Source organism: Echinops telfairi, unplaced genomic scaffold (assembly GCF_000313985.2).
Source record: "Echinops telfairi isolate 266 unplaced genomic scaffold, ASM31398v2 ScPeMD7_9;HRSCAF=40, whole genome shotgun sequence".
NCBI classification, from domain to species: Eukaryota; Metazoa; Chordata; class Mammalia; order Afrosoricida; family Tenrecidae; genus Echinops; species Echinops telfairi.
Window position 1 is genome coordinate 7,475,130 of NW_022103906.1, and position 24,570 is coordinate 7,499,699.

At 37.5% G+C, this 24,570-nt stretch overlaps 1 protein-coding gene across 1 annotated transcript in view; it reads right to left on the reverse strand.

The window, feature by feature from the left end:
- Positions 1-24,570, reverse strand: part of CSMD1 (CUB and Sushi multiple domains 1) — a 2,262,799-nt gene that overhangs the window by 878,497 nt on the left and 1,359,732 nt on the right. The window contains exon 7 of the mRNA XM_045286696.1: positions 12,692-12,769. Within this exon, the coding sequence (XP_045142631.1) occupies positions 12,692-12,769 (78 nt within the window). The remainder of the gene's footprint in view (positions 1-12,691; positions 12,770-24,570) is intronic.

Sequence of the window (24,570 nt, forward strand, 5' to 3'; positions counted from 1 at the left end):
GTTTTCATGTATGATGATTGTAAAAACCTCCTATTCAACTATTTTGCACATCAAAAATTCACTTCTGGCAGTAGCAAATACTAAGGATAATGCTGGCTCAGATTATTAAAGATACCAACTTGTGTGGGCCATGATTCTCACTGGTTTGATTTTTATATAATGATGAAATTTTTCCAGTTGTGTAATGATGTAGTCCTTGTCCATTTCCTCTTAATGGTTTTCACATAAAAAGGTGGTTTTAAATTTATGTTTATAAATTATAAATATTTCTTATCTAAAATATTTCTTATGTTATATTTTATTTTGTAAGTAGATGAGATAGGGACAATTCTGAAAGATTTTGTTTCAAGAGTCAGAATAGTTTTCTCTTATTTTTCCTTATTTGTATCCTAATGTTGAAAATTAATGGTTGTACCTTTCCTTTTCCTTCAGCCTGTACAGATCACTATTTAAAGAATGAGGATTAATACTTTTGTATTGACACAAAGTGATAGTAATTATATTATTAAACTTATAGGACTCACAGAGATAAGGAACAGGCAAAATTTAAAATTAAACTGTATTACCAATTGGATTTTAAGGAAAGTATGCTAATACCCAGGAATGTATTTTAATCATTTCAAATTTAAGGTAACTAAAACTATGCATATAGTAATTATAATGATATGGGAATAAATTTAGGATATGAACTAGGGCAGAAAAAATACTTTATTCTGATATATTTTAGAATCTGGATTGACCAGCAATGTTCTTTAATGAGATACTTCAACCATTCTATAGTTATGATTGCATAATTTCATTTTGTGGTTCTGAAAGTATAGTTGCATAACTTTTAAACCTATACTTCCAAATAGTTTTATGTGAGACAAAAGAAAAGAAAATAAAGGTGGAATTACTGAGTGTCATTATGAAAAACAGTATTAAATCAATTCGAAAAGTTGAAATAAAAAACATTCTAATTAGCTTCAGGTATGTTTTCAATATAGAAAAAGTGGTCGCCCATAGAAACAAAGAATAATGAAATAAATATTGGTAAATGTAGAAGAATGTCAAGGGCATTTACTTCATTGAATTCTGTTGTTATTTCCCCAAAATTTATATAAGATAATGTATTCTATTGCTCAATTTTCCCCAAATGTGTTATTAGATCAAATTAAGCAACATTTCCACATCAGCTGTACTTTCTTTGTTGGGTATAAACTGTTGTAACTTCAGATGTTCAATACACAATATGTACCCATCAATTCAACTAAGTGAATTACAGCAAATCAATATTGAATTTGTAAAGCAATTTTTCGTTAAGATTACATTGAGGGGAAAAAATTGTCTAGCTCAAAAATAACAACCAAAGTTTCATCTATCTTCCCTACAGATTTTGATGTTTTGAAGTTATCGGAGTATTAGCAGATTATGTAGCCTGGTGGTTTTCACACTTCAGGTTGTTAAATTGGTATTCTGCCAAGGACAGGATCATGAAGAAGAGTGAGAAGAAAGTACATATATCCTGTTACCATCATTTTACAATAGAACTTCCTTTGTATTTGAAAGAGCTTAATCTCAAAATAAGACAAACAAACAAACAAATCCCTAATGTTCTGCCTTCTTCCCCACGCGTCACTGAGTGCACCAAATAGAGGAGAGGGTGGGAGTGGTTTCCAAGATTTATTCTAGATGTCCTTTCTCTTGCACACTGCTGTCCACTTATATTGTGATTCTTTCAAAGCTTAAAGTAATTACACGTTTAGAGACTAATGCAAAGTCAATACCTTAATTATCTATGAGTTGGTTTTGTTTTCTGATTTGTTTGATCAGAAAATATTATTATTGATTATAATATTATGAAAACAGCAGAACCCTCTAAGTCCCCTTCACTTACTAAGGGTTAAAATAAGAAACTGATTGAACTTCATAGGAGTGTTAAAATGCCTTACAGCTATCCATCACTCCAAGAAATGAAATAATAGAAGACAACTTTTGAATATGTTGATAATGAAAGTGAATTTGAAAAATGTAAAGCTAGTTGCTGTTGCATGAATTCCAACCCTATTTGTGTCAGAAGAGATCTGTTCTTCATAGGGTTTTCAATGGCTGTCTTTTCAAAGTAGACCACCAGGTTTAAATCAATTCGAAAAGTTGAAATAAAAAACATTCTAATTAGCTTCAGGTATGTTTTCAATATAGAAAAAGTGGTCGCCCATAGAAACAAAGAATAATGAAATAAATATTGGTAAATGTAGAAGAATTTCAAGGGCATTTACTTCATTGAATTCTGTTGTTATTTCCCCAAAATTTATATAAGATAATGTATTCTATTGCTCAATTTTCCCCAAATGTGTTATTAGATCAAATTAAGCAACATTTCCACATCAGCTGTACTTTCTTTGTTGGGTATAAACAAAGACACTTTTGATGGCCTCAAATATTACACCATTACATTAACCCAGGATATTATCATACTAACATAGCTTAGCATATTAACATATTCGACACACAGGTACTACAAAGTGATTTGCTGTTATCCCTCAACTAGGGGTGCATTTATGAACAATAGAACTGAAGCAGTGTGATGCATAAGGTGTTCACTGGCCAATTTTTGGAAACAGATCACCTGGCCTTTCTTAGTGCATTCACCTCTGTAGCCTCCTATTCAACATCATTGCAATATACAACCTCTACTGATAGAAAGGTGCTGACTTCATTTGAAATACATTGATTGAGACTCATACCTGGATCTCCTGCTCAGAAGATGAGAATTTTACATTGAGGGACCATTACTACCCTCTCCAAATAAATGACCAGGAATTGCTTTGAGTCAGAATTGACTTAATTGCAATGAATGATAAAAGGAAATCAGAGCTGGATGAGGAAAACAAATGATTTCGTGGACCTACAGTAAAATTCACTGATTAATCAGATAAAGAGGCATGAAAGAAATTGTAAAGATTTTATCCCATTATAGATAATTATTTTTCTATATTGTTCAATCATTCATTTATATCATCAATAAACATTTGCTAAGTACGTTCCATGGGAAGGTCCTGGCAGCTTTGCCTGGCAGAAGGTGAGAAGACAGTGTATAATTCACTGGAGAGTGATTAGCTTGAAAATATGGTTCTTCAGAGGAGGAAACAACTCCCAATGATCCTCTGAGTCTAAGGGTGTATAATCAAAGCAGATAATGAAAGCTAGCTTAGATTAGATCAGATAGATGATAGATAGATAGGTGATAGATAATCAGATAGATGATAGATAGATAGGTGATAGATAATCAGATAGATGATAGATAGATAGATGATGGATAGATGATAGATAGATAGATAGATAGATAGATAGATAGATAGATAGATAGATAGATAGATAGGATGAATAGATGGATAGACAGATAGATAAACTAGTCCAGCATGAAAAAATTATAAAGAGGAGGCTAGAATCGGGACTGTGTGATATATTCAGATAAGGGCACAGCTTACCTTTCAAATGAAAAAATGAGGAATTTGTTTTTAATCTATATATTAGATACTGTCTACTTGTATTAACTTCTACAGTGTAATTTATAAAATCCTAGCTTATTTTTCTTGAAATATAATGTGAGCCAAAAATATTACTACTACAAAATCATAAAACATTTTATTGTACAATAGTATCAAAATGTGAAATCATTGGGTCCAAGATATCCTCCAACCATAGGTGTCCATATAGGAACATTGATTTTTCATCTCCTCAACCCTTCTCTAAGTGAGGCCTGGTGGTGTAGTGGTTACACACTGGTCAGTGTACGAATGAAGCTCAAGGTCTGCTATTGGGAACCACCAGCGACTCCAGGAGAACCAGAGGGCCTTTCTGTTCCTGTAAAGAGTCACCTTTCCGTCTGGGCAATGCAGAGGGCATTTTCACTCTGTCTTCCAGGGTCACCAGAAGTCATAAGGGCCTTGATGGCAGTGTGGATTTCTGAGTGAGAACCCTTCTCAAGGCAAACTGTCCTTTGAGGTGTGATTGGAGGAATGAAATGGAATGTCTTTTATAGGGTCTTCCAGTTTGGGGGGCAAAGGGAAATCTGAAGGGGGAAGATTGGGTTTAGAGATTGCATGGGGTAAGAGTTTCCAAGGAAAGTCTAGTAGAGAAGCTCTTACTGTGCTTAGAAAATGAGCAGGTACACTAACACAATAGAATAGAAAAAAAAATGCTTGGAGCAAAATCTCTGGCCCTTTTTCTCACCAATGCAGTTTCTAATTTTCTTAAAACTTTTCTACTAATGAATTCACAAAGATCTCCTGTATCCTTGGAAAAACTCGGTCAGGGAAAGTGGGGTAGAAAGGGAGAACCGATTACAAGGATCTACATATAAGCCCCTCCCTGGGGGATGGACAACAGAAAAGTGGGTGAAGGGAGGCGTTGGACAGTGTAAGACATGACAAAATAATTATAAATTATCAAGGGTTCAGGAGGGAGTGGGGAGTGGGGAGGGAGGGAAAAATGAAGAGCAGATACCAAGGGCTCAAGTAGAAAGCAAATGGTTTGAGAATCATGATAGCTACAAATGTACAAATGTGCTTGACACAATGGATGTATGTATGGATTGTAATGAGTTGTAAGAGCCTCCAATAAAATGACTTAAAAAAAATTACCCATTTACAAAAAAAAATGCTATAACTTTCTGCACTGGCATACTTGCTGTGTTTGGGTTCTCAAGAGAAACAAAACCAGGACACGTATGGTTTTAGATAGATAGATAGAGATAGAGATATATAAATATATAGAACAAGAAATAAACAATTAATCCACAGAGCAGTAGAAAAGGCAGTTCAACTCACTTTCATGAGACAGTTAATGCACTGGCAGTCCTTCAACTCACAAAGGTTGTTGGGTACAAGTCAAAGAAGCAGATAGCTGAGTCTTCTGAAGAGCAACACAGGCAGTCTGGCCACAGGCAGCAAACATTAGGGCAGGTCACAGTCAGCCAGAGAACAGGTTCCAACTGTCCCCAGCTCAAATGATGTACTGTATACACTAGCAGTGTGGTGAAGCAGGTCTCAAAGGAACCTGAAACTATAGGGACATGGTCCACGGATTGGGTGTCCCACAAGTAGTGTAGCTCACAAGTTGAGGCAGAGAACTAGCTAAGGTAGCCACACACTGGTCCAATCATCAGAAAGCAAGAGACAGAAAGGCGTGGCTCACTGAGCCATTGATCTCTTTGTTCTACAATTCAACTGCAACCTTATTACCCCATAAGTGTTTATTGGCCAGGTTGGCACAGTAATCTTACCTATTTAACTGCTGGATTTAACTGGTTCAGCAGAACCCCTTATAAATCACTGTTTTGATTAGAACTTGCTCTCTGGATTGTGTTGGTACATCCAAGATACCTCTTTGGTTACATTTTGTTCTCTAAAACTGTGTTCATTACCTTTAACCTTGCTTCAAAGACTGATGCAAAGATTGGTTCTTTGAGCTTACAGATTGTCATGCAATGCTATTTTTTAGTGTTCTTTTTTTTTTTTTTTAAAGTCCCCTTAGAGCCCTGGTAGCATAGTGGTTATGCCTCAGGTTAGCAGCTCAAAACCACCAGCCATTCCTTTGGAGAAAGATGAGGCTTTCCACTTCCATAAAGAGTTTGACTCTCAGAAACATATGGGGGCAGTTTACTCTGTCCCATAGGGTCACTATGATTCAGAATCAACTTGATGGCAGTGAGTTTAGTTTGGAATGAGACCGAGACTAATGTGTTACCTAAAGAGCTTTTCAACAGCCATCCATCAATGACTAAAAAATGTTCAAACATGTTTCATGTGGAATAACTCCATGCAGGCATGAACTGTCTTTGGATTCCGATTTTCGTTCTTATGGGGTTATTTCACTCTGAAGTTTTATGTCTGACCTGATTTCTAAATAGTGTTGTCAGGTCCATTGATATCATTTATTCTCTGCATCTGAATAACTCATTTTGGCATTTATTATAAATTTGGTCTGATTTTTACAAATTCTCTTAATTTTTATTTGTCTGGAAATGCCTTATTTCACCATCATTACTGAGGGACATGTATAATTCCTACCTGGCCTTTTTTAATTCTTTCAGGATTTTATCTACTCCATATATCCTGTTGTCTTCTTGTCGGCATGGTTTCTCCTGAAAAATCAGAGCTTAGGCTTATTATTTCTTTTTAATAGGTAAGTTTTCATCTTTAGAGACTTGTGTTAGAAAATAAATCTTTTATCTTTGGTTTTGGGAAATATAATTATGATATTTCAAAGCCTCAACCACTCTCTGTGTCAATTCTACTCCGCACACATGGGGTTGCCATGCATAGGAATCAACTGGGTGGCAACTAGCAATAGCAGCTGGATAAAGACATTATTTGACATCACCTTTATACGTGTCTCCAGTCTCTTATTGAGGCTTCCCACTGACATACACAATCTACAGGCTAAAGAGGAGAGTTACTGTTACAATCCATCTGTCGGGCTCTAGGTTCAGAAGCATCTGATGGGCACTTCTGAACAGGCACTGCGACAGACTGTAGTATAAGGATTATTACATAATTCATGTTGTCAAGTTTCTCAGGAAGAAGAGATAAACAAAAAGGGAACGGACCATGTGTCAGACACTTTGATAAGTATTTTATTAGTGTCATAATATAACATTACCAAAACCCTCAAGTGGGAAAAATAAGGACACAGACAACGATCTGTTTTAAAGAAGAGAAGCTTGTGTGCTGTACTATGGCGCTTACATTGAATCACTAGAATGTTAGGAACTGCAGTTTCAGAGATCATTAAAGTCCAGGAAAGGTGTGCAGTAGGATTATATGCTTATACCAGACCTATTTAACCATTTGCTGAACTCTATGAAGAAGACAACAACATCAGGAGTAGAGGGAGGCTCACTAACAACCTACAATTTACATGACAGAACTTTGCTTGCTGAAAGTGATGAGCACTCGACGCACTTTCTGATAATAGTCAAATACTACAGCCTTCAGCATGATTCATCCTAATATAAGGAGAACAAAAATCTTCATAACTAATCCAATAAGCAACATCACAATAAATGGAGAAATAATTGAAGTTGGCAAGGATTTCCTTTTAGTGAAATTCATGGTTGGTTCCTGGAAGAAGCGGTCCAGAAGTTAAGTGTTGTATTGCATTGGGCAAATCTGCTGAAAAGAATCTTTACAAATTATTTAAATGCAAAGATGTTAATTTGAAGACCAAGGTGCACCTGCTTCAAACCATGTTATTTTCTATAGATTTGTACATGCATGAAAGCTGGACAATGAATAAAAAAGATGAAGAAATAAACCAATTCTTTCAAAATAATGTGTAAGCAAAGGTATAAATTATTAGATCGTGGATTCCAGAGAGATTAATAAATCTGTATTGGAATAAATACAGACAGAATGCTCTTATCAGGAAGAACTAGTTCCTGGAGAATGTCGTCATGCTTGGTGAAGTAAAAGGGTCAGCGAAAAAGAGGAAGATGCTCAAGATGAGTTAGCAGAGGGCCTGCAACAATAGGCTCAAACACAGCACCGCTCGGGCAGTGTTTCATTCAGTCGTACACAAGGTCGCCCTGGAACAGAACCAACAGGACAGCACCGTCCAACACTTGCAGCAAGGCGCAGAAAGACAGCTAGCTCTTGGAGGAAAAGTCTTAAGTCTATACACTAGTATGGACTAAATAGCTTGAAAAGAATAGAAAATAAAGGTATCTTGCTATCTGTATAGTGTATATATGACAAAATAATAAGACAACCTACAGACATCTGTTCAGCAAATGTCACTATGTGCATAAATAATGCATATGGCTTTTACTCATAATCTCATAAAGATGGAAAGGAATTGATGACAAATATCAAAGAATATGGGGCTCATCATATCATAGCTGAAGATTTGCAAGCTCACAGCCAGGCACTATGGGAGCTGTGTCTGGGCCCGGTCTACCACTGTGGACTGGAGTCTCAGACAGTCACATCGCGGATCTGGATCACACTGCCTCTTCTGTAAAGTTAAATCCCCATACGATTTAAGTGCTTTGCTGACTTACATTCTTACTTCTTTCTACTTATCTATGGTTAGTTCTTGCCAAGTATAATTCATTGTGCATTTAATCTATGCCATGGACCCGAGTAGGCTATTTACTGATATTTGTTTGTGTGACAACACTAGGCAAATTATTGCCATTTGAATTTTACAAATTGTGGAACTTGAACTTGAATCAGATTAATAACTTTACAACAATTAGATCCATCTCTCTGTAAGTCCAAAGCCTATGTCCTCTCCTGCATAAAAAGTTACATTAGTTTTCTCAGTCACATCTTCACAGAAATATTTTCTCATTACATTGCTGGTTGTAAGGCCTATGTTTTTTCTTCCTCATTTTTCTTTAATGATTAATTCTTATGTCTGGAAAAAAATTTCAATGCTGTTGGAAAAAGCACAGACAATGCACTAACGGCAAATGAATCATTACATATTTGCCTATTTGTTTTCAGATAAAGACAGAGGAAATATCACCCTAATCAGAATATATATATATATTTGATGTGTAACTGATTTCATCACTGCTCTGATATTGATTAGATGCAACCACATCACCACAAAAGTTTTGATCATTTTTGCAGAATTTTACATCATCAAAACATTGGTGGTTACATTATTATAACCCATCTGCATTTGACTGAACAACCTAAAATTAAAGCCAACATTAGCAAATATTAAAACTTTCCATTTTAAATCCTTTTTTACTTTCTCTTTCTGTTGCTCCCACATTTTCGTACATTTCATTTTTAGTGCTTATATACATGCATTTATTTATTTGTAAGCAAACATTTGTCATTTCAATAGTCTTTATATGTACAACCTTTCCTATTTTTGAGCCCAATATATTAAATAACACTGAGATGTAGTCATTTAATATGACCTTTTTACCCATAATTCCTTATGTGATGGAATATAATTCTGGATTACATGCTGATGGCTATAATCCCATTTTGGAGGGTGTACTCTACTATACTATACTAGTGGACAGGAGTCACTTAAAACGCACTGCCATAAAAGTTCATTTCAAGCCACAGCCACCCTATAGGACAGGGTAGAACTGCCTGGATGGGTTACCAAGACTGTAACTCTTTGAGGAAATAGCAGGCTCCCTTTTCTTTGCCCGGTGGGATTAAGACATGATTTTAGTAGATAATGAGAACCAAGTCACAGTTGTTGTCTTGGCTTGGGGCATCTTTAGACTCTAACTTTTTATTTTCTTGGGGGCCTCTTTAAAATTACTTTACTAGAGGATGTGATTTAAGACCCTGTCCTCTATTTCCTTCACTGGAGGGTAAATGCTGGTACTACTGTACAGGTCTTCCACACATCTCCCGTAAAGCTATCCCTCTATTTACTTCTGAAGCTTTCGTGGAAGCAAGAGCCCTGCAGTGACTTCTGGACAATTTTGGCTTCTGGCTCCGGGCCTTTGCCTGACCTTTGGATTGGGGAGTGAACAGCACTCACTGCAACAGGAAACATTTCTGAAAAGCTTTGCAAGTTTCTGTGGGATGCTGCAGTGTATCATGGCACCCAAGGGTGTATCAGACTACATCCAATAGTATGGAGAACAATGGAGTAGAGAAGCATCTTGGAAGATTTTGACATTTGGGATATTTTTTATCTCCATGTCTTGGGACTATTCTGGTATTAATTATTCTAAAAAAATTATTACCACAAACCCTAGCTAAGATTACAGTACATGAAGTGTATTGAAACAATGTGTGACTATATGTCTGTGTGACCTAAGATCTGAGTTACAATTGGAGTTCAGGGGCTCCAATTTTGTCTGATTTTCACAGCTTAAGTTTCTGTGTCTACCTCAAGTTAAACAGGGTGTCTTTTCATGTTAAACAGATGGGGTGATTGCATAGAACTGATTAATGCAGATAGTCAAATGAAACTATAAAATAATGGCAAAGCAAAAATGATCTCTAATGTAATATTCATGTGTTTAATTATTATTATTTATGGAAAATGTTATCTCAAAAAATACCTTGTACAGAAGGCCAATATTTAAAGAAGAAAAAAAGCAAATTGGTTGAACTAAGGAGATCTCATCCTTGGCCTCCATCTCTGTCAACAGCCCACTGTCATCAAGTCGAGGCTGACTCATAGTGACCCTAGAGTAGAACTGCCTCGGAGTTTCTGTGATTGTAACTGTTTACAGGAGTACAAAGCCCTGTCTTTCTCAGACAGGCTGGTGGTTTTGAACTGCTGACCATGTAGGTTGCAGCAATGAATAACTACTAAGCCACCAGGGCTCCCTATTAACTGCTTGACAAAATACATATATGTAAAGCTCCAGGGAACTGGTGACAGGCAAATGCCTGAAGTCTGAATGTCCCAGCTTAAGTGTCTGTGACACTGACGTCCCCTGTAGTTCTGACAGGGGACTGCCAGAAAAGGAGGCTGGATTCAGAAGAGGACTTGCAATAAAGGACCTCCTTGCTGATGTCAGATAGATCTCAGCTCAAATGAGAGAATACCAGAAAGATATTTGCTTGTGTCCACTGAACATGCAAAGGCATTTGAGTGTGGGGGCCATAAAAACACTGTGGATCACCTTGAGAAGAATGGTAATTCCAGGTCACTTCATTGTGCTCATTCAGAACTTGTCCATGCATGAGCAAGCAGTTGTATGACCAGAACAAGGGAACACGGTTTAAAAATCAGGAAAGGTGTTGTATCCTATTACTGTATTTTTTCAATCTACATGCTGAGCAAATCATCAGAGAAGATGAGTTATCTGAAGAAAAGTGCAGGATTAAAATTGAAGAAAGGTTTATTAACAAACTGAGGTATGCAGATGACACAACCTTGCTTGCTGTAAGTGAGGAGAAACTGAATCACTTGCTTATGAAAATCCAGGATTTGAGCCTTCAGGATGGATTACAAACTCACTGTAAAGAAGACTATAATTTTCATTACTGGACCAATAGGTATCATCATTAGAAATGGAGAAAAGGTTGTAGTTAACAAGTACTTTGCCTTACTAGGACCCACAATCAATGTTCAAGGAAGCAGCAGTCAAGAGATCAAATGATGTAATCTGCTTCATAAGATGTTTTTGTAGTACTGGCAATCAAGGATGTTACTTTTAGGATTAAGGTATGCCTGACCCAAGCCATGGAATTCTCCATCGCATCATATGCATGTGAAGGTTGGACATTGAATAAGGAAGACCTCAGAAGAATAGATGCATTGGAATTGTGGTGCTGGAGAAGCACATTGAAAATACCATGGATTGCTAAATGGACAGACAGCTCTGTATTAGCAGAAGTAAGGCCAAAGTGTTCCTTAGAGGCAAGAATGACAGGACTTTGTCTTACATTTTTGGATATACTGTCAGGAAAGACCAGTCCCTGGGGAAGGACATCATGCTTGGTAAAGTGGAGGGGTGGCAAGAAAGTGGAAGGTCCTTAAGGAGATGGATTGACACAATGGCTGCATCAGTGGGCTCAGGTCTAGGACCAATTGTGAGCATGGCACAGGGCCATGCAGTGTTTTGTTTTGTACATCAGATCGCTGTGTGTTGGAGTCAATGTGATGGCACCCACAAGAAACAACCCACCAGGAAACAAGCATCAAGATGAATAACTAGAAACAGCAGAAGAGTTTACAAGAAATGTTCATAAAGGCAAGAGAATAAATTGGCTGAAAGCCTTAAGAGCATGATGTCATAGAAAAGGGCCCACCTAGGTGTTTTAATGATGCCCAATGAGAACAGGTGAGCATACAGCTAACCTGTAACAAAGTAAAAGTTGTACTACAGGCAAGAGTCCAATTTAGGGAATGAAAACAGGGAACAGTTAACTGCCTGGAGAAGTCATAAACTGTTTCATATGGTGACACGCTAGGAGGAATACATAGGGTTTCTGTAATTAATGAAAGGACAGAAGTACTTCCAGCAGAAGAGTACGATGGGATATTCAAGGAATGGAAAGATGGTCCATTTGAAATAGCTGTGTTAGTTATCAGGTGAGCTATAATCCACAGATAGAAACATTATACATAGCATAATGAAATGTTGCTCTACGTGGGGATGCAGAGGGTGCCAGCAGAGAAGACTAGAAACAAAAGTGGAGAAGGATGTATTCATTCAGTCAGTGTTCACGTCGTATTGGGACAAATGTGAATATAGCCAACACCGAAATACTTTCCATAATCTTGCTTCCTTTTAGGGAATGATGTGTTCCTCATGCTAGGAATATTTCATTCTTATATAGTGGTAAAAACAAATTGCAAAAAATTTATAGGACAATGACAAGACCTGATTTTTATTTTGAAAAGATCAGCCTGGCTCCTTAAGTGTGTTTAAGTGAATAGAGACTCAGGAGCAAGTCACCTGACAGAGTAACATGTATTCAGTGAGAGGTGTTGAAGGTGCAGGCTCAGACAGTGAGTAATAAAGGCAGGGAGGTAAAGGCGGATTTGAGACACATTTAGGACACGGAATCAAGACAACACTTTTCCAATGATGTGACGTTAGTGGATAGTCTCTCTTCTAGAAAATATGTTTGAAGGTAGAAAAATGGAAAGAGATGAAGTGTAAAAGAAGTTCATACAATTACTTCTTAAGTACTTCATCCCCTCCTCTCCTTTCCCATTTAATCGACGCATCAATCCTCTTAGAGAAAGAAAAGGGACTTACAGACTGAGTTTTTATGGCTACTGTCCTTGCTGGGCAGCATCTTGACTCCTCTTGACTTCAATTCAATTGCCTTTTTCACTGGAAGAGACAAAATAAAGCCATTAGTAGGTAAGACTTAAAGAGGTGTCATAAAACAGTGTCATAGTCTCACATCACCACTATTTCCCTAGCAACCCCTGGACAATGGGACATGTTCAAAGAGGTTAACGATGCAAAACAAGCAAAGTATAAGAGCTTGTGAGTAATTAATACAATGTTATCAAGCAAGATCACATTTTATAGCAGTGTGAAAAGTCCCCAAAATGTATCATATAGTTTACCTTATGTAACCAAATTCACTTACCACTGGCAATGGCAACTTCTATAAACCATTGTAATCTCACCCAAGCACTCAATGAAATTGCATTTTAAATTTATTCTTAGTGACTATAACATTTTTACAATGTGTTATAATCATAAAAAATTGGGGGTGAAAAGAAAGCTACTCATTCATGTACTCATATATTCATTTAATCATTTAACATTCATCAAGTATGTATTGGCTAGGAGTTGGTGTAGTAAATTGTTAAATGACAAGCACTAATTTTACTCAGAAGTCCCTGGGTAATGCAAACAATTAATGAACTCAGTTGTTAGATGAAGGTTAGAAGTTCAAGTGCCCCAAAGTTATCTGCAAAGAAAGACCCAACAAAGTACTTCAAAAAATCAGCTATCAAAATATCTGTGGAAACACAGTTCAATTCTGAAAAGCATGGGGTCCCCAAAAGGCAGAAACTGCTCTGTAGCAACTGGTAGTCCTTCTGCAAGCTAGCTGACACTGGGGTCCAAGGCCTTAATTCTTGAACTTAAATGAGTTACTTGCTAGGCTATCAGAAATTAAAAGAAGACTATTTTAGTCAATTGTGGGAAAATACTAGTGGGTATGCATTTGCTGCAAAGAATGTAGAAAAAAATTTAAAGACCTGAAATACTTTATGATTGGCTTTCACATAGCCAATTTAAATATCCTGGATTGCATATATGAGACATAACCTTGAGTAGCTACCGCATGAATACCTGGATTCAAGTCTTTGCCTTTGACTCAGTAGCTATGTGACCCTAAGTTACTGAATTCTAAGTCTGTTCACATATCTGTAGAAACAGCAGGGTATCAAATGCAGTGCCTGCAAAGGTTGCATAAGATTCAGAGATAATACATTTAAAGTATTTAGCACAACCTAGGAGTCCCAATAAATAACAGCTTTTAATTATTAACACTTGTTTTTATACATAACACTTGCATGCTCACAGCCTCCCTCCAGATGGCCACAGCAGTTTCTCTTTAGAATGGTCTGTTGTCACTGTTGCTGCTGACCCTGTCCCCTCTCTGCTCGTGCTTTCCTCTTGGCATAAGTACTCTGCCACTCTTAGGAACCACTCCCTCTGTGGCATCACCTCTTGGAGCCTGTATACCACTTGGCCTCTTGCTTCTTCGTAGTTGGATGAGAGTCCAAATCTGAAGCGTGTGCTTGTGAAAGGTGGCTATCTACACTCAAAGCCCTGACTGCATGGGAGATCTTGACATAAGTTCAAGCTTCATTTTAAATCCTGTATTGCATGTTCCTAGTGCTTGCTAACCAGAAAGCAGTAAATCTGTAGTTCAAGTCCAGACAAGCCCTTGGAGGGGCCACTTGCCCTCAGGAATAAGATCGTTTCTAGTAAGCTCTATCTAGTAATCATTAACTAGCTTACAGGAAATGCTTACACAAGGAACTTTCCTGGGCATATCTTTCTTACACAAAAGCTTGGGAATTCTGAAATATTTACCAAAAGACCCAATCATAAATTATGTCAGCTTGATTAGAATATTTTGACTGCTCTTGATATTTTCATATTTAAGCCTTGGGTACTCTGGGGAAAACACTAGGCCCCATGTTTCTCAATACAAAAATTATTTAATACCATAATAAACCTGTTTGTTTTTTTCATTTCAAGATGGGTACAAATTCTGTTGCTCATAAACATTTTTTGATGGCAGCTGTTGTGGGATTCCAAAAATGTCTAACCTTCAAAGACCTTCTAAGGATCATGAACCCCGATCAAGATCTACGGGTTATTTCTAGGTAAGCACCCTTGAACTTTGGCTCTCTTTAAGTGGAAGTGTTTCCAGGTTTATTACTGGCTTCCTACTGTTTCCTTTCACTTTCTGTTTGCTATCTGAACATCCTAAGAGTTTGGTTCCTTGGTCCAGGACTTACTATTCAGGCTAGCAGCCAATTACTTTCATTCCACTAAGCAACACAGTAAGGTCTGTTTGCATGCCTGGAACTTCCACAGCAGATTTTGAGTTTTAACATAAAAGCCTCCAGAGCAGGTTTCAAAGTAAATCACATGTGTGCACATTTGCTATCATTGGGAGAAAAAGTATTTGCTGTGTGTGTAAAAGACAACTGTTTTTACTCTCCTAGAGAAAACAGGTCATGCCTAGTGGTAACAGGCACACTAGCGCTAACAAAACTGGGGTCTTTTTTTTTTTTTGATGGTGTGTTAGTCTGGGTACTTTAGAGAAACAAATCCACAGAAACTCATGTATAAGAGAGAGTTTTATATAAAGGTTAAGTGCGCATCAAGAAAACATCCCAACCCAGTGCTGTGCAAGCCCACAAGTCCAATGTTATCCCATTAACCCATATATCCAACACCAGTCCACCTTCCTCCTCCATCTCACAAAACAGACACAATGATGCCGACTGCAGGAGGCAAGCCTAGTCAGTGAACGTGTAAGCATCTCAGCACTGGCAGGGGTCTCCACACAGCTGCTCCAGAACTCAGGGCTGCAGTGGGGTAGATCCATGTGGCTTCTCCTCAGGGATGTCTTGCAGGAAGTGAGCCTTGCCTGCTAAAGGAGGAAATTGGCTAAGACAGCTGCACCCTGGTCTAACCATCAGAAAGCAAGAGACCAGAGAACTAGAAAGGCGAGGCTCACTGTGCCATTTATCTCTCCGCCCTTCAATTAACCCCACGTGTGTTTATCGGCCAGGTTGGCACAATAAACTAACTACCTCAGATGGGTAGTAGGAGGCATTCAAAAGACAGCAGGACACAAAAGCTGTTTTCTTCTAAGACACTGGTTCTCAACCTTCCTAATGCCGTGACCCTTAATACAGTTCCTCATGTTGTGGTGACCCCCCCAACCATAAAATTATTTTCATTGCCATTTCATTACTGTAATTTTGCTACTGTTATGATTGGTGACCCTTGTGAAAGGTCATTCCACCCCTAAAGGTTGAGAATCTAAGATATAATTTTGAGATTTACTAAACTACATAACAAATTTCAAGCTCTAGCACCTTACATTTCTCATCTGTCCCCTTCAGTAGCAACTTACTCTATATGAACTTCTTGACTCTCTCTCTCCTCTTGCTCTCTAAAGAATTTGCTGAGGAAGAATTTAGAATTCTTTCTGAAGTTTAACAATCTGGACTCTCATATATAAATTAACTACTCTATGTAATAATCAGTTTAAAAGGCATCATTCTAATATGAAAATATTTTAAATGATTTGAGCTATAAAGAAATAAGAAATAGGAACTCATATTATTAGAAAAAAATTAGACTCCCACATAACAGCTTTAAGAGTTCCTAAAAATAAGAGCACTCAATATAAGTCAAGAAAAATAACTGAAAATTCATTAAGACAATCTTATACTGAGTAACTTTGATAAGACCTTAGAGAATCCTGATAAAATATACATATAAAATTAACATATATGCATATGTTAATATATATACATATCCTTGATTAAATAAGTCTGAACTCTCTTCTTACCTGAACATTACTAGCTTTAGGGTTTCTGACTTGAACTCAACCACGTTACTGCTTTTGCTAGATGGGAATGATTCATGTCATAGGGTTCTTTAGATTTCACTCATCAACTTTTGTCATCAAGACCTGACCTACAAGAAACTTCTTATTAATCTAGATTTAACCCTTTTGTTGATGGCTCCTATTTACACCTATTCCTAATAGTTCTCATGACCACGGAGGATACATTGTGACTGCTTATATTTTTGTGTGTGTGACTGCTTTTGCCACTGGTCTTGAGAGTATAACTTTCACTGAAATTACTTCAGCCAAATAAACTAAATTGATTGCATGTGCCTGGCCCTTGATCATGGTTGGTAAGTATATTACAAAATCAAAATATGCTTTCTTATACTATTAAAAAAATCAGAGTTCTTACTTCCCAGGGATCAAAGTAAAAATGGCTATCTAGTATGCCTTTGAAATCTGTTATTATAATCCAAGGCTATCAACCTAAAGAGAGGTCTAAACAGAAGAAAAGAAAGGCACGAATATAGCTCATTTAGTTACTAAATGGACAGCATCTTATACCCTGCTAGCACTCAGAATTGCATTGGCCCACCATGAAAGAATGTAATTAAAAAAGGTAACTTGTGCACACAGGTGATTGCAAAGGTAGCCACAAGGTGTCATTAATTACCTCTCCTTTCATGGTGCTAAATTTACCAAATATTAATGGGGAAACTTAAAGCTGGTCCTACCCTAGAAGAATGAAAAAACATATATATATATGAGAGAGACTATATATTCCAGGTTTGGGGGTAATGTATCCTTGTTCATGTTAGGGGAAATAACTCTCAGATTCAATGGAAGGGAGATCTCTGATAACTTTGAGAAGAGTTGACTAGATTGGAGCAGCATTGAACTATGTTAATCCTTCTGTGTGTGCTGTGTGTTCTTGTTTTGTTGTAAGACCATTATGCTGTTGTTGATCAACATGAGGTAGACAATCCTAAGGAAGAACTAAAGGCAGAGAGCCAATCAGCCTGTTGTTTAAGCTAGCCCCAGAGACCTAGTGAATGTGTGAATGTCCCACAACATGGAATTCACATGAATGAAGACTGAATTGGGTGCCCTAGGAAAATCAATGAGATTCTGTCTTGCAAATTTCTGCTTTGATTTAAAGAGAGTATTCTGATTGGATTTCCCTCCACCTTCCCCTTTCCCTATTCACTATTGTGAAGTTCTTCTAAGTATTAGTTCTAAGAACACCTGCTTCCACTGTCTGACTAATGAATCAGTTTTAAAATAGCTACCTGAGCACATTTGCCATCTTTGTATTTAAGAGTCTCTGAGTCAACTCTAACCCATAGGCACCCTATGCGCAACAGAACAAATATTGCAGGGCCCTCTGCCATCCTTCTAATGGTTCCCATGCTTCCGCTCATTGATGGAACCACTGTGTCATCCATTTCATTGAGGGCCTTCCTCTTGTTCACCGCCCCTTCACTTTACCAAACATAATGTCCTTCCCCAAGGACCAGCCTCTCCTGACATATGTCCTAAGTATGTAAGACAAAGTCTTCCCATCTTTGGTTCTAAGGAGCACTCTGGCCTTATTTCTTCCAATACACAACTGTTTGTCCTTTAAGCAATCCAGGGTATTTTCAATATTCTTCTTCAGAACCACAATTGAAATGCATCTATTCTTTGAAGATCTTCCTTATTCAATGGCCAACATTCTTATACATATGATGCAACGGAGAATACCATGGCTTGAGTCACGCACAACTGAATCCTCAAAGTAACATCCTTGCTTTGCAATACTCTACAGATAATCTTGTGCAGCCGATTTACCTAATGCAAAAAATCTCATGATTTTATTTGGGATCCTAGTAAGAGCAAAATCCTTGAAAACTTCAAACTTTTCTCCACTTATCGTGATGTTACCTATTGATCCAGTTGTAAGGGTTTTGGTCTTCCTTACATTGAGTTCTAATATTGAAGGCTGCAATATATCTTCATCAGCAAGTGCTTGTGCTTCAATTCCTCCTCACTTTCAGCCAGCAAGGTTATGTTATCTGCATAGCTCAGCTTGTTAATTAGCCTTCTCCCATCTTGATCCTTCACTCTTCTTCAGATAATGCATTTTTTGATGATTTTCTCTGTCACACCTTCCCTGATTTTAAGCCATGTAGTGTTCCATTGTTCTGGTCACAGGACTGCCAGCTTATGCATGCACGATTGCTGAATGAGCACAAAAAAATATTCCAAGATTATTCTTCTCAGTTACCCATAGTTTATTTTGTCCACACAGTTGAATACTTTTGCATCATCAATTAAACACAAGTAAACATCTCTCTGGTATTCTGTGCTCTGAGCCAAGATCCATTTGACAGCAGCAATGATATTCCCTGTTCCACATCCTCTTCTGAATCCAGTCTGAAATTCTGGAAGTTCCCTGTCAATGTATTGCTACAAAAGTGGTTGGATGATCTCAAGCAAAATTTAATTTGTGTGTGATATCAATGATATAGTTCCATAGTTTGAGCATTGTGTTGGGTCAACTTTCTTTGGAATGGGCACAAATGTGGATCTCTTCCAGTCAATTAACCAACTAAGCTGTCTTTCAAATTTCCTGACATAGATGAATGAGTGCTTCCAGTGCTTCTTCAACTTTCTGAAACATTTCCATGTGTATTCCATCAATTCTTGCAATCTTGTTTTCAGCTAATATGTTCAGTGCAGTTTGAACTTCTTCCTTCAGAACCATTGGTATTTGCTCATATGCTACCTCCTGAAATGGTGGACTAAGCAGATTTAATATAAATTATTTTTTTCATCTGAGAAGTGAACCAAAACAAGAATACATAGCTTGCTAATTTTTAGGTCTCAAAAATATTAAAATATATAAATTATGCTAACTTGATTCTCAAAAAAACGTAATAAGAGACAGGATTACGAAACTGGAATGACAACATGCCTAAAATGTTATTATTTAATTATTGTTGTTGTTAAGTACTTACAATTCATTGTGACTTATGTTTTATGTCCTTGGCTGCAGATATAATGTCAATCCATCTCACTGAAGATCTTACCCTCTTTTTTAGCAAATGCGATATGCTCTGGAGACTGGCTCTTCTTGAAACATGTCCGAAGTACCTGAGATGTAGAGTTTTGCTATCCTCAACTCTTAAGGGATATGAACTTTACTTCTTCCTAGACATATTTGTTCATTCTTCTGCAGTTCTTTACCAAACCATAATTCAAAGGCATCAACAATTCAGTCTTCCTTATTCACTGTCCTGCGTCCATACTCAGAGAAAGTGATTCAAAACACCATGGCTTAGGTCAAGCACATCTAATTTCTCCAAGTAAAATGTTTACTTTTTAACACTTTAAATACATCTTTTAAAGCATATTTGCAATTCATCATTTATTTGAATGTTGCTCCCATGAAGGCTGATTGTGGATTTAAGTAAAATAAACACAATTCTTGACAAGCTCTAGATTTAATCCATTTATTTTGATATTGCTTATCTGTTCGGTTGTGGTGATTTTTGTTTTCTCTACGGTGAAGCATAACCCATACTAAAAACTCATTAGGCTTTTATCTTCATCAATAAATGTTTCAAGTTCTCATCTTTTTAAACAAGTATGGTTGTGTTTCCTGGATGTCAAAGGTTGTTAGTAAGCCTTATGAAAATCTTGATGCTGTATTCTTCTTCAGATTGTTCATTTTCATATATTTGCTCAGCACACATATTGACTAAAATAGTGAAAGGATACAACCTTGACAAATGCCTTTACTACTTTTAAAACATGTAGCATTCTAATGCTCTTTTTGAATGATGACCACTACATCTCTATGCAGGTTCTGAGTGAGCACAATTATGTGTTTTGGAATTCCTATTCTTTGCAATGTTATCAATAATGTATTATAGTCCATGGAGTTGAATGTCTGTGTAGAGTTAATAATACACAGAAGCAGTGAAGTGAAATTGCTTAAATATATTCTTTTAGCCATGTCTGTATACTTCCCATCAAATGATTGGGTGAGGTCATGCAAATAGGGTGTGTGAAACACGTAGAAGAAGGAGAGCCAACTCAGAAGCTGGAGTGGAAAGAATGCTCTGGCCATCAAGAAAGAACAGCCAGCCATACTGTTTAAGTGGTGGAAGTAGCAGAGGCCAAGCCAAGAAATCATAAGACAGAGAAAGGAGTCACACTGAGACTGTGAGGCAATTAAGGCACAGAAAGACTTTCTAGCCCATTCAGGCAAAAGTCAAGGAATCATGGAACTGAGAGATTTGGGAGTGGATATACAAAGAGACTACTTGGTGAAGAGAGGCTTTGCTGTGGCCCAATACCTATCTCTTAAATGTTTCCTGAACCTTGCTTGTGGTAATCTGCTAACTTTTCTAATAAATACTCTTAATGGGCCACATTGTCTATGATTTCTACATGGCCATTTCCACTAATTATGGAACATAAGGGAGAAATAGAGTGCTGCTAGAATAATAGTTTGTGTCATAACACCCTTAAAAAAAAAAAAAAGAAAGGTAGAGACTTGTCTGACCTCTGCTTGTGGCCATTGAACTGAACTGGTGTGGTGTCAGAGTTTCCTACTTCCTTGTGCATTCAACGTAGGTCAAATAGGGCCACATGCCATTTCCTCAATGTGTAAACATATTTATGATGGAGTCGACTGTTAGTTCCATCTGATATCAGCAATCATTTTCATTATACATCCTCTTATGAATCCACCTTGAATTTCTAGCAGTCTTCTGTTAGTGTACTATTGCAACCATTTTTGAATTGCAGTCAGCAGAGTTTTACTTGACTATGATACTAATTACATTATTCAATGATGTCTGCATTTCATTTACCATCTTCTTTTTTCCAATGAGTATGAATATGGATCTCTTCTAGTTGGTTTGCCAACAATCTGGTATAAGTGAGTAAGTACTTCTAGTGTTGCATACATTTGCTGAAACATCTTAATTATCATTATGCAATTTCTGCAACCTGATTTTTCAGCAATGCTTTAAGTTCAGCTTCTCTCACTTCCTTCACACATATTTTACCATAAGCAATTTCCTGAAATGGTTTAACATTCAGTTATTCTTTGGGGTACATTGACTCTAAGTATTCCTTTCATGTTTATCCCTTCCCTTTGCTTTTAAAGTTCCCTGCATTGTCCAATATTTTGTCCATCAAAACTGTCAGTATTGCAACTTGAAGCTTTAAGTTTTCCATTATTTTTCACCTTTAGAAATAAGGATTTTTTTCTTCCCTTTTAGTTTTCTAACTTCATGTTATCACACCCCTCATTATAATACCTTACTGTATGTTCTCAAACCACCCTTAGACGTTTACTACTCAGCTATTTTGCTTCATCATTTCTTCCCTTTGCTTTAGCTATACTACATTCAGAAGCAAGTTTCAGATATCCAGTTTGCTCTTTTCTGTATTTTTAATGAACTTTCTGCATGTTCATTCATCATATCTTTGATCCTAGCCCACATTTTACTTAGTCTTTGGTCATTAGTGTTCACTGTATAAACTCTATTATTGAGATGGTCTAAAATTCATGTGGGGTATATTCAAGATGTACTTTGGCTCTCATTGATGTCTACAAATTTAACAATACAAATATTTCCAGAAACTAATGTAAGATAGTTTATTATAAATAAGATTTTTATGTTATACGCATGTCAGTTTTCTTAAAAGCAAAATATTTCCATAAAATTTAGGATGAATATTATGTGAATGCCATTTTATTTTAAAAAGAAAGGGATAATTTTGTCTTAACATAAAATTATAACAAACCGAACAAAAACAAATAAAGAAAAAGGTTAGACAAGTGTGATAAATAGGTTTATTGTGCCAATCTGGCCAATAGGAACATGTGAGATTAATAAGGTTGCAATTTGACTGGAGGGCAGAGACATAAAAGGCTCTTGCTCTCTGGTAATCAGACCAGTGTGTGGCTGCTAGTTCTCTGCCTCAACTTGTGAACTACACTACCTGTGGGACAGCCAACCCATGGATCATGTCGCTAGAGCTTGAGGTTTCTTTGAGACCTGCTTCACCATGCTGCTGGTGCATACATAATTTGAGCTGGGGACTGTCAGATGCTGTCATCTGGCTGACTGTTGGTGGCCTGCCCTGCTGTTTGCTGCCTCTTGCTGGACTGCCTGCATTGCTCTATGAAAGACTCTGCCATCTGCTTCCTTGGCCTTGGACCCAGCACCTCTCATGAGTTGAAGGACTGCCAGTATATTAACTGTTCCATAGAAGTGAGTTCAAGTGTCCCCTCTGTACTGCTGTGTGGACTAATTCGCTGCTTATCATTTTTTGTGCCATCTATGTCTGTCTATCTATTTATCTCTCTCTATATATATCTATATCTATAAAATTTTATGTGTCCTGGTTTTGTTTCTCTAACACATTGGTACCAGGAGTGGTTCTAGAGAAACAAGGTATGGGCTTCTTAAGTTGGCTCTCCAGCCTGATTAGGCTTAACAGTGCTGATAATGCTATCTTTACCCTTAAAGGCATGGATAAATCTGCCACTCTTACTAGAGTAGGTGGTGTTAATCCATGGTGTGAAGTAGCAAAGCTGATATCCACAGTATCACCACCAATAGATAACGTGCTGGTGAGAGAAGAGTCTCTGGATGATCATGTGTTTGATATTGTACAGCAGTTTTGTCAGGATGAAAAGTATAGGGCAGCTGGTTGGCTGGTCCTCCTTACAATAGAAAACGTGATCAAGGAAAGGGATAATCTCAGAACCTCAGAAGCACATCTCAAGTGCCAAATAACAGACCTAAAAGTTTCTTTATGTGCTACCAAGGAGAGTCTTCTTTCCTCTAGTAATAGAGCGGACATTGCTGAAAACCAAATCCAGAGTCTCGTCATACGAATTGCTAAATGACAACATCAGCTGAATTTCAGGTTTAGAACACTGTCTGTTATTAAGGTAAGATAATTAATCAGAAAGAATTGGAACCCTGAAACATGGGATGGGAACTTATAGGCTGATGACCCAGAAGAGGAGGATATTGAGCCCCTAGAGCAGTGGTTCTCAACCTTCCTAATGCTGTGACCCTTAATGCAGTTCCTCATGTTATGGTGACCTCCCAACCATAAAATTATTTTTGTTGCTACTTCATAACTTCATTTTGCTACTGTTATGAATCAGGTGACCCCTGTGAAAGGTTCATTCATACCCCAAAGGGGTCGCAACCCACAGATTGAGAACCTCTGCCCTGGAGTCAATTGAGACAGCCCAGTCAATAGATCCACCCCTCCCACTTAAGGGGAATAACCAAATATCAGTAAAACAACCTACACCTGAGCAGATTAACCAACCTGTTTAAATTGAAAGGCCAGAAGGGGCTGCATCTGTAGCATTGGCTGGGGGAGATGCCTTACAAGATAATCCTGAGAGGCCCCAAGAAACACCCCTACCACCCATTGTTTCCTCTAGACCTTTAACTAGAATTAACTAGCAGAAAGTTCCTAAAGGTGAGGTTCCGATGATGACTCAAGAAAAAGTGTGCTATATTCATAAAGATCTGCTTGAGTTTTCTAATACATACATGCAGAAGCCTGGGAAATATCCCTGTGAATGATTGCTAAGGGTGTGGGATACTGGTGCAAGGAATATAACATTAGACCAGTCTGAATTTCTTGATACGGGGCCCCTAAACACAAATTCTTCCTTCAATGTCTCAGCAAGAGAGGTTAAGAGAGGAGCTAATTGCTTATTTGGTTGGTTCATTGAAGTGTGGGTTGCCAAAAGCTTAGGAAATTGGTATGTTGGAAGGGATCTATCAGAATGATCCTGTAGATCCAAAAAGGAAGTGCCCCAAGGACAGAACTTTCACCACCACCATAAGGAACAAGTTTGTGAAGTGGGCCCCAGCATCTCTGAAGACTCCTGTGATTGCTATTTTATGTGCACCAGGATTAAGAGTGGGAACTGTCCTAAATGAACTCCGACATTTGCCCACAATGGGGCTGATTGGGCCCCATGGTGTTAGAGGGCAGGTGTCAGCACTGAATCAACAGAGACAGGGTGGAC